The sequence below is a fragment of the Melopsittacus undulatus genome, chromosome 5 (assembly GCF_012275295.1).
Source record: "Melopsittacus undulatus isolate bMelUnd1 chromosome 5, bMelUnd1.mat.Z, whole genome shotgun sequence".
NCBI lineage: Eukaryota > Metazoa > Chordata > Aves > Psittaciformes > Psittaculidae > Melopsittacus > Melopsittacus undulatus.
Genome location: NC_047531.1, coordinates 46899540 through 46913328, shown reverse-complemented (window position 1 = coordinate 46913328; position 13789 = coordinate 46899540). Strand labels below are relative to the sequence as shown.

The 13789-nt window shown below is 39.3% G+C and overlaps 1 protein-coding gene across 1 annotated transcript in view; it reads right to left on the bottom strand.

Moving 5' to 3' along the window:
- The window catches only part of MYH9 (myosin heavy chain 9), a 73525-nt gene that overhangs the window by 48599 nt on the left and 11137 nt on the right, over positions 1 to 13789 (bottom strand). Inside the window, exons 2-3 of the mRNA XM_005150395.4 lie at positions 7765 to 8117; positions 1455 to 1611 (exon numbers count right to left, since the gene is read on the bottom strand). Coding sequence (XP_005150452.1) covers positions 1455 to 1611; positions 7765 to 8097 — 490 coding nt within the window. The 5' untranslated portion in view covers positions 8098 to 8117. The remainder of the gene's footprint in view (positions 1 to 1454; positions 1612 to 7764; positions 8118 to 13789) is intronic.

Below are 13789 nucleotides of genomic sequence, written 5' to 3'. Positions count from 1 at the left end.
TGGCAGATCCAACCTGTGTCTGAGGAAAGCGAGGTCTTATATAAATGAAGTCCAGGTTCAGAAGTTTTTTTCTCTGGATACAGCACTCCTTTCACAGTAACACATCGGTAGTATAGCTGTATTTCTTAAAGAGTTGCCACATCTTCAACAAATTGCCATCAGTATCTGGCCATCAGTTCCCTGCAGCATGTCTGTATAGCTCACCCTTCCCCACCCAAAGCTTTTATAAACATAGCTTCATCCATCATGTTAACACTTCCATGTGCTCTGCTCTGCATGGCACCACACTTCAGCAAACATTTTCAGCATTCTTCACACCTAAAATTCATTTAAAACTACAAACACAGGTAGATGGAAGGAGTTTTTCTTGCACCCTTTCCAGTCTGGGCAACCATATTGTTAGTTATTGTCACCCATAGTTATGCTTGGAGGAGCAAGTGGTAGTGAGGGCAGGGGAAAAGCAGAACTGTAAAACTGATTATCATTAGAATTTTGAAGCATGATTTTATTGTATCTGGCCTTTCTCATTAGCCTCACTTTTTTGAACAAGACCTGAGAAAGACAAACACCTTAGTCATTGCTAGTCATCATAAAGGAGTAGTCAAATTCATAGAAGCCATGCCAAATCAAAGCTTCCATTATAACCTTCAAACCTTACAAAGCATGCCTCTTCATACAGCCCAGCTACAAACAGGAAGAAAAGCCCAAAATATCTCTCCACACCTGAACACTCTCCAAGCATCCCCAACACAAGCACTGGCTCTGTGTAAGAAAGACCTCCTCTCAGAAGAGTGGAGATACAGGGGAGAGATGCACAAGACATTCAGAGCTTCATATTTAAAAGTCCTCAAGTGACAAACAAGCAGCAGGTTCTTCGTGATTCTTTACTTCCCATTTGTAGACACAGGGAGGGGAATAGGTCAAGCAGCTTGCTTTCATTTACTCTGTGAAAAGCCAACAGATGTATCTAGTATTTCCTGATAATAAATTTTATTCTTAGCAGAATAAAAATGTAACCAAACAACTCCCGATGAGTAAAACTATCGGTGACCATCACATTTCAATAAATTTGTTTTACCCAACCAGACTGTATGACTGGATTTTAAATACTTTCGTTAAAAGCCTGTAACAACTAATACACATATTTGCTCACATACAGCTATCATTCCACAGGCTCATCAATAAAAGCGAAAGTTCACTACCTCAGTTTGCCTGTTCTTTAGATCAAGTTCAGCTCTTGCCAGACTCTTTGTAAGGTTCTTCAATCCAGTAGAGCAGGAGAAAGCTATTCACCTCAACACAAAGCTGGCACCAAGTAGGTGTCAGGTGTCTGTAAGCAAGGGCAGAGAAGGCAACAATGCCTTCTGATAGCAGTGAGTTGTTCTCCTACAGTGTTTTGACTGCAACCTTGATTTGAGATTTCAACAAGAATCATTATCTCAGTCAGCACTCACCTTGCATCATACTCCTGTAGGCTGTGTCTGTGATGGCATAGATATGAGGCGGCATCTCATGTCTCTTTTTGCCTTTGTACATCTCCACTATTTCTTCTGAGTATATGGGCAGGTTCTTGTAAGGATTGATTACCACACAGAACAGGCCTGAGTAGGTCTGGGAAAAAGAAACACCCCAACAAATAAAGATAGGAATTAAAAACATCATATACTTGCACATTTTAGCAGTATATTACTTGGAAAAAACAAATAAACAGGTCCTTTTTTTAAGTGCTTCTTCCAGTGACACCACTAAGCAATATTAGAATCTGAGCAACAGTTAAACTCAGGTCAACTTAGCTAGTATGCAACCTTTCCAAATACACCGAGAGCATCAACTGATACATTAGTCACACTAATATCAAACTAACCTGCTCCCTGGCTAATAAAGTCCTCTAGGGGTGGCTTTTTCTCCCTTCCAAAGTTCTTATATAATGAAATGGATACTTGACTTGAATATAAGGTAGGTGCTCAGCTCAAAGAAACAAGCATTTTATTATGTTCTGCCTTATATTTGCTATGGATTTATTAAGTAATTGATCAATTACAACATAATAAAACTTTAAGCCAAAATAGTTACTAAAAGAAAAATAAGACCACTGTACTCCTTAGACATTTTCAAGACAACTGGAAAAAGTGGACTAGACTAAACTCAGTATTGACACTGCTCTGAACAGGATGTTGGATTAGGTGGCCTCCCACAGATCTTTCCAGCCTGAAGACTTTCATGATTTAAAATTAAAAGAATATAACTAGAACTAGATTCAAAGTAGTAAGGTCATTAACATAGTATAGTTCTGAACTAGTCCATATAGAAAACAATTCTGAAGTATTCCATGCTCAAAGAGTCAATGGCATTTGCAACGTCGATGTCTCAATTGGTTTCCGCTGGCTTAAATTCAACAGTTCTGATGGAAGACAACAGTCAAAATGCTTCTAGTTTAAAATACTAAGCTTCTTAAAAGAAAAAAAAACTTTAAGATACAAATATCTAAAAAAAACCAAATAAAAACAAACCACCACCAAAATACCACCCTAACAAACATTTTACTTGCAAAGGGAATAGGAGGAGCAGAAGCTTCTTAGGTATTTCCTTGATATTCTAAGAATAGCATTCAAAACCTTGCTCCTGGGGTTTACAGCTACTCTAAGAGTTCCCTGACAATTTTAGAGGCAGCTGTTTAAAACATCTGGAGAGGAATAGCTTTCTACAGCAACTTGCAGTGCTACCAGAAGACAGTGTATTGGGCACTTTTCTATTGCTACCACCTCTTCTACTGCTTGATTAATGAAGAGTGCTTCAGAGAGGTAAAGAGTTGTCCACAACAAGCACAGAATACTTAATCAGATTTAGCCTCCTTATCTAGATAAAGGTAAGGATTAGACCACAGTGATCAGAAGGGTGAAAATTGCATCTAATACACAGTTTATTGTCTTATATCCAGATTTTCTACATGATGGCTTAACATCACATAATTAGCCCACTCCTACATGCAAGAGTTTCAGATACAGCTCTCACCCTATGTCTTCCAGAAAGCAAAATTTTTACAGGTATTAAAGGTTCCTTTTCCACATACCAATATGAACTATCAGGATATGTTTCCAGACCTACCTGTTAAGTATTTGAGGAACATTGGAACATACTAAATCTCTTTCCAAAGTGGGAAACTATGAAACTATGAAAGCTGGCTAAAAACCTTTTAGCACAGAACTTCAAGAGCTCCAGGAAGCTAAGCTTCAGTGAGATGTTCTAGTGAAGCTAGGTCTGAGGTACTGCTTGAAAGGAACATTTTCAGGAGTTTGCAGTAACCAACTTGGCTAGTTCCTTTTGCCTCAACCTTAGTTCTCCATCATGTCAAACAGTACTTGTACAGCACAGATTAAATCCTGAAAAGTCTGGGTCATGCTTTCCTGACCTTTGACTACACTAGTGGATGACAGAGTAGGACCAAGAGGTAGGAAGGGGTCAACTTAAGAGTAGCATGTTCACAGTACATGCAGTACACGTTTTTCCTTATGCTGCCATGGAAATAACTGACATTGGAGTCAAATGAACTGCTAGAAAACAAAGCTATAATTTTATCAGAGCTCTGGAAAACAAGCAAAAATCTTCTAGGTTGCCAGTTTCAGCTGGCTGCATTAGCAGCCATTGTACCTCAAATTGTATGGCAGTAGCAACACGCACATAATAACTGGAAGAAGATGCCCTATACAGTCCCGCTTCCCCCTGGCCCCAACAAAACTGTAACTCATGGCACAGACCGAACCTACCTCTTCTTTCAAGAGGCTAATAAAGCTGAGGGCCTGTTTGCTGCTTTTGGGAAATTAGAAGTAAGAACACAAGAGAAGTGTGTAAGTAAGTGTAAGTGTGTAAGTGTGCAAGCACTGTGGTAATATTCTAAAGGGAATGTAAAGTTTTCTTGTCTGCATTTGTGTGACTTTTCATGGATGTGTTTGCTGACACATTAGAATTGCTTTTCAAGTTGCTTTTCAAGTAAGAATAAAGGTCTGAAGCTGAACTGAAGCAGTCTTACAGATGAGAGCAGCGGTTTAGAAAACAGAAAACATTAATTTCAATTAGAATAATGAAGCAGGTATGCAGGAAGAAGCCATCACCGTTCTTCCAGCATTCTGGTTGCCAGGAGAAATACCTATGGGAAGTTTCCTGCAGTATAATATCTCAGACAGATGTGTGAGGTGATATTTTTGTCTAATAAAGAGAGGCAACTAATCATGGCTGGGATAGGCAACTGAGAATACCACATCATGACTGCTGTTCAAGCACAGACAGTTTTATATAGGAAGCAAGCTGAATTGAGCAGAAGCTGCCAGCCCTACAAAGAGAAGACAAGAGTCATCTTCATCTTATTAAAGAACAAGTAAAGACTTATATGCATAAATCCCCGAACTGAACCCAAGGCTCCAATTGAAAGGCTATTCTATTACAAGCATAGCTGGCTTGAAAATCTGTACTTTGTTTCAGACATTACTATCTCAAAATAGAATTCTGGCATTACCTTTTGCTAGCTATTTCAAGTGACATGGGCCAAACTGGAGCTAGTTTAATTTTTGAAACCACTAACCTAGCTCTGAATAGCTCAAAGGACCATTTACAGCATGGCACAAAGCTGACAGCCTCAGACGGTTTATTTTCCAGCAACTGTTAACTTTAGTGAAGTAACTGGAACATGTAAGGCAGTTCAGGTAAGCAACACAGAAGCAGAAAATTATCTTGATAAAGCATTCATAATAGAAAGGGTTAATATGAAAGCCAGTCTATTAGCAAGTCACCTCAGTGCAGAGCTAATCAGCACACAGAAACAGCAAATTGGTGTCAGACTCAGGCTCTTAGTTCTTGAAATGTTTGACACACTTCCTGTTCAAAATTTGTGTGCACCAGCCTTGAGATTTCCCCCTTCTTTTCATAGAATGAGTAGAGAGAAAAAGTTAAAAATTAAAAAAAAAAACCACCCCAGAAACAAACAAACAAACAAAAAAAAACCAAACCCTATAAAACCACACATCCCTACTGGCAAAGAAGACAGAAAGGACAAGAGCAGAACTAAATGCTTATGATCTTTCCAGAGACATTTATGCTAGAGATACATTGCGTGTATTCTCTTTCTTCAAGAGGATTAATAATCAACAAACAGCCATTCCAATGAAAGTATTTTAAGCCTCTGCATTAATCTCCTGACTTGCTGAGAACTGCTGACAGGCGAGATCAGTCCATTTCACAAGTTCACAGAAACACAGTTTTGGCAAGACTTAAGATTCTGTAATACAGAATTACTATGCTAAGATTACTTTGGTGAAGGGTGTGGAGATATTTTAATACTTCTTACAATCCAATTAGAAGAACTCGATTTATTACACTCACAGACTATGTCTGAAATTTTAAAGGATATCTTGCAAGATATGTGAAACAGCCCATTGCATAGTGTACAACAGACTTTGAGATGCTGCTGAATTATTTTCAACAACTTATTACGTAACCCAGCAGCATCCTATTCTAAAAATGCTACACATGATCTTGCACATCTTATTTCATCTCACTACCAAGATTCTTCCCTCCAAGAACAGATTTTGACCAACAGTCAAAGGAACTACTGATTACAAATAATAACTTGTTTCATCAACCTCCAACCACATCAGCTCTCCAAATTTTGACATCACTTTGTAGGAATCAGACTAACTTTTTACTTTTAATCAGCTTTGCACCCTTCAGATGTTCTTTGATAATTTCTTCAACAGTTCTTTATATAGAGGTGATTTAGGAGGTGATCCTGCCCCTCTACTCTGCTCTTGTGAGACCTCACCTGGAGCACCGTGTGCAGTTCTGGTGTCTCCAACATAGGGGCATGGAGCTGTTGGAGCAAGTCCAGAGGAGGGCCATGAGGATGATAATGGGGCTTGAGCAGCTCCCATATGAAGACAGGCTGAAAAAGCTGGAGCTGTTCAGGCTGGAGAAGGCTGTGAGGAGACCTCATAGCAGCCTTCCAGTATCTGACAAGGGCCTACAAGGATGCCAAAGAGGGACTCCTCATCAGTGACTGTAGCAATAGGATAAGGGTAATGGGCTCAAACTAAGCCAGAGAAAGTTCAGGTTAGGTATAAGGAAGAAGTTCTTTACTGTGAAGGTGGTGAGACACTGGAACAGGTTGCCCAGAGAAATGGTAAATGCTCCATCTCTGTCAGTGTTCAAGGCCAGGCTGGGCAGAGCCTTGGGTGACATGGTTAATGGTGAGGCATCCCTACCCATGGCAGGGGGTTGGAACTAGATGATCTTAAGGTACTTTCCAATCCAAACCATTCTGTGAGTCCATGCCTTCATGCCACTCCAGAAGAGCAGTGGTCACACCACTAGCAAAGTGAAAGTTTCTAGGTTGTGTTCATGCTCCTTAGCTTAGAAGCAACAGTTCACAAAGGTTTCTACCCAAGATGGATAACAAGGGTGAACTGCTGCTGTGTGGTGTCTTGGATACCACCAGTCCCTCTTCGGGCAGAAGAGATCATCTACAGTTTGCCACATAAGATGACTACACAGAAGACTGTATCATTACAGGTATGATGAAGTAGCAGGCATTAAAAAAATCCCCCAAAACGTACATAAAACATACATACAGATATTGCAGAGTTCTTACTCATGCTGTCTTCTCCATATGACAAGAGGGGCAGCTTTTGGGTTTTAGCAGCACAAGAAGGGGAGGGGTGAGGGAAATCTAGACAGACATCTTCAAGGACATCTACATATGAAATTTATTCTTTAATACATTTTGTTTTAATAGATCTTCTAATCTATTGTGAAGAATATTTCATAATGCCTAAAAATATTAACATCCACTTTCTTGGCATCCCTCAGGATTCCATCTCAGGCAGTCACATTTTAACACCGTTAAAGGCTAGTCTGAAAATAAACAAACCACAACACACTAGTTCCTGTTTTAACCAGTCACTGCACCCAAATTTTACATTAATCATTCTTTCTATGCCTGCAGAATATTAATAAAGTGGATGCTGTCATGACCAACATCTGCTGGCTAAACAGAGGCCACATGAAGAGGAAAAGAGAACTTCAGAAGGGAACTGAAGGATAAATTCTCCTTCCCCACTTTTCTCTCTTTATTGCTTTTGGTATTCAGTGAAGTAGTTGCTGCATGCTTCATTTGGGTATGCCCACTGGTTCCATAAACGGTATCTTTTTCATTTCCACAGTAAAAAGCAGCATTTGTCCATTTTGGGTTGCAAAGAAAAGGAAATATTTCTTATCTGTAAACACATTCAGGCCCACATGTGCCTTCTCTAGTAGGACACTCTGAGATCCTGAATTTTTATAACACAAAAAGCTTGGCATCAGCATTCTTTCCCTCTGAAGCTCCAGACATGGGAAAATGCAATTCAGATGTTAGGTATATTAGGACTGCATTTTTATTATTACTTGGTTCAGTTCAGAATAGACTGTTTACTACTTTCCAACTGCTCTCATGTCTTGCTTAAAGAAAGTTAAATGGCATTCAAAACATCCCGCAAACGAAGACATTAAAATGTTAAAGAGAGATTTACCACAGCATTCCTTGAAAGCTTCAACTACAGAGGGACTGGCATAGTTTAGTGAAAAAATGTTAGGCAGAAGGAAGAAGCTAAGTCACATGAGACTTGTGTATAGGAGCAATGAAAGGTTAACATGCACATTTTTAGAAGCAAAGTAATTACATTAAGTTCACATACTATGTAATCAAAAACTCTTACCCCAACAGACAAGATTACTTACATAGATCAGTCCTGAGTAGTATCTCTCCTTTAAGTTGTGAAGAACAGAAGCCTCATTCAGGCATGTCAGCTCTGCCATATCTTCCACTTTAGAGAATTTGGGAGGGTTCATCTTCTGGATGTCATCCTTATTTACTTTCACTCTCTTCCCATTCTCTGCCAGTTCCACCACGGCCTCATCTCCTACTTCTTCCTTCAGGCTGGCTGCCTCAAACCCATTCTTCTCAGAGGGAACCCATACCAGCTTCTTAGCTGCCCAGTCAGCCTGAGTCAGAGGGTTATTAATGATGTTTTTGTCCACATAAAGGTACTTATCTGCATCTCGTTGCGACATTGTGTTTTAGAACTGGGGACCTGTGAAAAGAGAACAAAATGTATATATTTTTAAAGCCTCAAGTTGCCTTGCAAATCCCTAGAGGCAGACAGGCACATGCTAAGTACTCCAAGTCCCTGGTCATCAGAACATGCCTCCCCCTCTTTTAGTTTCATGTTAGGAAGCATAAGGTCAAGGTTTTGCTTGCCAAGATGATGCCAAAAAAAAAAAAAACCCTCAAACCATAAACTAGCAAGTAGCTAAAAAAACTCCAACGAAACACTGACCCTTAAGCATTTGAAAGCCATTATTGAGCAGAAAAGAGAATGCACATTGAAGTAGCAAGCATCAACTTGTAAGATGCACCAGTATTCATAGCATGAGATACTATGTCAGTAATGTTCAGTTCAAGATTAGCCCTTCACTGCTCTACTTGGTAGAGATATTAGAAATATGTTTAATCAACAGCTTTATTTCCAATCTCCTGGCTCCAATAAATAACCAAATACCACAACTTCTTAGAAATGTCACAAACCAGTCTAGACAATACATGAGAGGCACTTTGCTTCTAGAAGACATCATTGATAATTTGAGGACAACAGTTAAGGCCAACATCAGATACTTTCCATCACCAGCTTAGTAACAACACCCAGCCCATCAATTAGCATCTCTTTTCTAGGTCATGTTCAGCAGCAGAATACCTCCAAGACAGTAATAGAATAAACCTATGGTCAGGAAATTTTACAACCTCAAAATCCTTCTATGCAGCTACAGTCAGGTAAATGAAAAAGTAGCATTCTCAGAAAACAGCACCCTAGATTTAGTGTTTCATCAAAACCAGAACATTATTGCCATGGATTTTCCAGTTTATAAGACAGTGATTTTATTGGTGCCATTCAGAAATCCTTTCAATCAGAAGAAAGGACTGTATGTGTCAAGGCTCATTGACCATGTAACAGCAGCCTCTTTACAAGGTCCCATAAATATTACTTGTTGGATACTTCCTCACAAAGATACCAGTGTCCTCAGTATACGTTTATCGTAATTTGGATAGAAGCTACAGCTCCTTATCACCAAAAGAACAGAAAATGAAAATATCAATATTCATGTCACTGGAGGCTGTCAGGAGCTTCAGGGGTAACTTTTCTACGGAGCAAAACCAGCCTGCAAGTTACATAGGTGAAATCTTACTATAGATACTGAGAGCAGGGCAGAAGCAGTTCAACTCCCAAAATATGCATGAGAGCAACAAGAGATGCTGAGTCCCAGCATCAACAAGCTGTGAATGAAGCCAGAAAAACACCAGCTATAATAATGATGGGCACACATGCCCACACCAGTCATTTGTAAGCATGTAGGGAAATTCCTTTCAACAAATGTATCACTGTAGGTGGTATGCAACTTTGTGCCAGAGACTGTATGGCTAGCTGTATATTCACAGTCAAAAATTCTTTAGCAAAGAGAAAATCACTCTATAAATAATTGTTTCATTTAGCTTGAGTTTCAAATCTTTATCCCAAGTCTTACAGGATATGCCAAGCAGCTATCCCACACTTCACCTCATCTTCCTTTCCCCACAGGGTCACTGACACTTCCACCTCAATCACCACAATGGTGACTCTCAGAGCAACTCCTCCATTCTGGCTTTTCATATTTTTTGTTGAAGCCCCAGATTTTAATGGGTACACGATGAAGAGACTTGTTGCAGAGATAAGATGCAGCAATCAAGAGCATGCCATGAAAAATATGAGTTCTCAAGAGAGCTGCTAGCTGTTCTACAACAGCTAGCCCGGCAGAGTATTTAGAAAACAGAGAAGACTAAGAATTCAAGAAAAGGTATTGGGACTCCATGACATTGCAGAGTATTATCTGCATGTTGTGGACAAAGGGTTAAAAAAAAAAAAATGGGAGGGGAGAGGAGAAGGGAGAAAAAGAAAAACAAGAAATAAATATTCAATTGTGTTCAGAGTTGTATCAGGTTTGGCAAGGCAACAGCTCTGTTCTACCCTCCATTACAGAGTTTCCTGCCTATGCAACTCCCAGAATCTAACCAGTTGCCTTTTTTGGCTATAATCAGGCAGGACACAGAAGCCGTACGCTTCAGCTAAATTCAGTTTCATCATTTCCTGAGGAATCCTAAGTAACCAGCCATCTGAAGTGTCCTATGTTACACTGAAACATATTCCTCACTTCCTTACTGTTGAAATACATGCATTCAATACACCTTAGAGATTTCTTCTGGGATAAAGGCTAATTCTTTTTTTTTTTGTAAGAAATACCCTTTAAAAGATTTATTGTGGTCTTATGTATCTTGAAAGCCAGTTCTAGAGCTGAAGAGAACTAAGGAAAGAAGATAGCTACAGAGAGGTTAATCAAATTCCTCACAGGAGGAGAAAGCTGAATTATCTTGCATACAGCAAGACTGCATTCTTCAGCCAGTAAGGGATCTTTCTATATCATCTGTCCCTTTTTATTCACAGAACTGAAACCAAAATCTTTCACAGCAAGAAGATAAATAGCCTAACACAGCTATTCTAAAAAAATCTCACCAAACACTAAGGGTTTTTTTTTATGCCAGTACTACCAAATAGCGAGGAGATTCAGAGATAGTCTGCACCTCAAACTTTAAACAGCCTTGAAAATTACCCTATTTCATGGCAGCAGCAAACAGTCTTGTTATCACCATTTCATGTGGTCCAGAACAGAATCATCAGGTACTAGAACTAAAAAAAATTGAGGATCATGCTAAGATAATATGGTATTAATGCTATTCTCAAGGCTGACTTCTAACCCACAGGGCCTCTAAACTAGGAGTACCACAAACTAACCATTAATTTGTCTTCTCCACAAGAACAGTACCAGAGGAATCAGATTCAGCAAGTTCCATCTCATGGGCTGCAAAATTTATCTTCCTAGCTTAGGCTGCACTTCACTGGGCATTTCTAAAAAACCTTGAAGTGGTGAAGGAAGTGAGCCCAGTAAGCTCTTGTAGCCTCAGAGCAACTCCTAATGATTGCAAGCCATTGCCATTTTAGGAACAAATTAGGAAGCTATTTGTTTGCCTAGTAGCTTGCATTTTGGGTGTAGATAATTATGTGGGGCAAGGACATTTATCTTTACATGGCTATTGTGCAACTGTCAGAGGAGAATACCGTTAACAATTCTTTTTGATGCAACAACAGTCTATGGCTTAGAAGACCAAAAAATACAGAAGGAAGACAGACCATCCTTGTTTTGAGTTTAAATGCCTCCTTCCTAGTATTGTTTCCAAATATGAAATACTACAGTCACTTCCCTGTTAACCCAGGATGCTTCCTTATTGTGGTTCATAGCAGTCTGAGGAACAGGCTGGTCAAACATTGCTTGTTTTTCATTATTTCATGTGCCAAAAGTAATTCTTTTCCCATTTAACTAACTACAAATTGCCACAGTGATGCCATGCAATTACAGATGGAGGCAAAGCAATCTCTACAGTCATGAATAGGATGAGACCAAGACATTGATAATATTTAGTCCAACCTTCAAAAATAAATTCAAAAATCCGTTGCATACATATTTCCCTACAGATTCTTTTGAGATGAACAAATTAAACACTGGCTTTAAGATGCCATGCATTCCCTTAACTAGGAAGAATTAACCAAAACCCTCATGCAAATACAATCATATGGACAGAAGTTTGCCTTAACCTCCCACAGTTCCACAGCCTTAAAGCTATGAGACACTTCACACACTCCTCTCCCTATTTAAAGCACCAAGTGCTTCCCAAAAAGCTGGAAATAAACACCTGGCTGGCTTGGAAAGGTATAAAAGATGCCTCTGCTATAAAGCCCCTTCCTTTTGATCACAGAAGAATAGAACATTATCTGTTTGCAATTTAATTTTCCAGAACTATTTGTATTATTCCCTCCTCTCCCCCCAGTGTTTACTCTGTCAGCAGCCACAGAATTGTTTCTGGGACTGAGCCATTGCTCAATGAGAGCAGCTTGGGCTATGGTAAACTATCGAGGTAATGGCTGAAGTAGCAACAGAATTAGTATATTCAGAAGAGCATCAATAGCAACAGCTAAAGCATCCCACTTACTAACAAGTATTAGAGCACTAATTAGGCAAGGAAAGCACTTCTAGTTAGAGCCATATGAACTGCTGTTAAAGCAGGGATCTCCACAACATTCTTTTGAGGCCTCAGCCTCATTAATATAAAGATACACTGGAATAGGCAGTTTTAATCACACACCATTTCTCTACTTTGATGAATTATTAGAAGTTTGTGAGATACTGGGCTACATAAAACAGACACATACACTGTATACTTCCTGATTCAGATCACCGTTTCAGAACCTTGCCGTAAGTCTGAGCCTGTGTGAAAAGGGATGGACATTACTAGAAGTTTTCTTTTGCTTCACATCCAACAGTAAGGCACTGCTATAAAAACTTCCTATGATTTCGCATTAAATGATCACACACGTGGTTTGTCTAATGGCCTTCATACTAGCAGTGGAAGAGGAGCTACTCTAAAGATAAGGGTGACACAGAAAACACATATAGACTAGAATTAAAAAATTAACAAGTTAACTTCCCTTTGTTTATACATTTACATTTTAAAAGTATTTCAGGAACACAATTCTCATGCTATCTACCTCTAGCAGCTTGTGAGAGAACGCAATACAAAAGGTCTTCTCACAGAGCAAAGGGAACATGCATGATTTCCACAGGCAAGGCAAGACTTTTGCACTAGAAAACTACACCACTATGCTTACAGACCCATTTCCGTTACAACCAAGTTGTCCTCAGTGAAGAAACTTGATTCTTTATTAATACACAGCATTTTAAAAATAACCTGACTCTGAGAATCAGCTAATGATTCAAACTAAGTTTGCTCAGTAACATTTATATGATGGGAATCCTCACTAAATATACAATCTGAACAGCCAGTTCTTGCATTCTCAACTATTCTTGCAGACTCAACTGTTTCACTTTCCCAGCCAGCTGAACGCAGTTCATCAAATCAACACAGTTGCATGCAGTGCAGCTAGAAAGCACAGTAAGTAGACTTCTGTGGCCAGACTGCCTACAGTGACCATGAACTGACTACATCAAAAAACACAACCTCACCCCACCAAAACCCCTCCCTGTAATTCCCTTGGGTTCACTTAGAAAGTGTTCAGATATGTTTAGTCAGGACATGCTAGGCTGACACTTCATAGCTCCATGTGCCAGGATGTGTATGGGAAAGAAAACTGTGAAGTTACTTAGCACAAGCTGCTTCAATGTGTAAGCAACATATATATATATATATATATATATATATATATATATATATGTATATTAAAAAAAAAAGGTCTGAATCATTAGTGAAATATAAGAAATTAATCCCACTGAGGTAGCGGTAAGGGGAAAAGCTGACAGAAGGCTAAACTGATGGGCTGATGATACCTGCTTGCTTCTCAAATTCAGTATATTGTGACATACCAATACTTGATGTTTCAGACTGAACTCAAAGAATCACAAGTTTCAGTTATCTCACAAGGGAATACAGCATCAGACAAGTACAAGAGTTTGCCATTAATACTCCCTCATAGATAGCCTCCCAAGCTGAAAGCTTTCAGCTCCACTCCGCCTTTGTGTTCAGAATGCCATGCTGCCACACAGACTCATTTCTTCTAGTTAAGCTTTATTTGGGATTCATAATGATTGCTATTAGCTCACTGTAGTT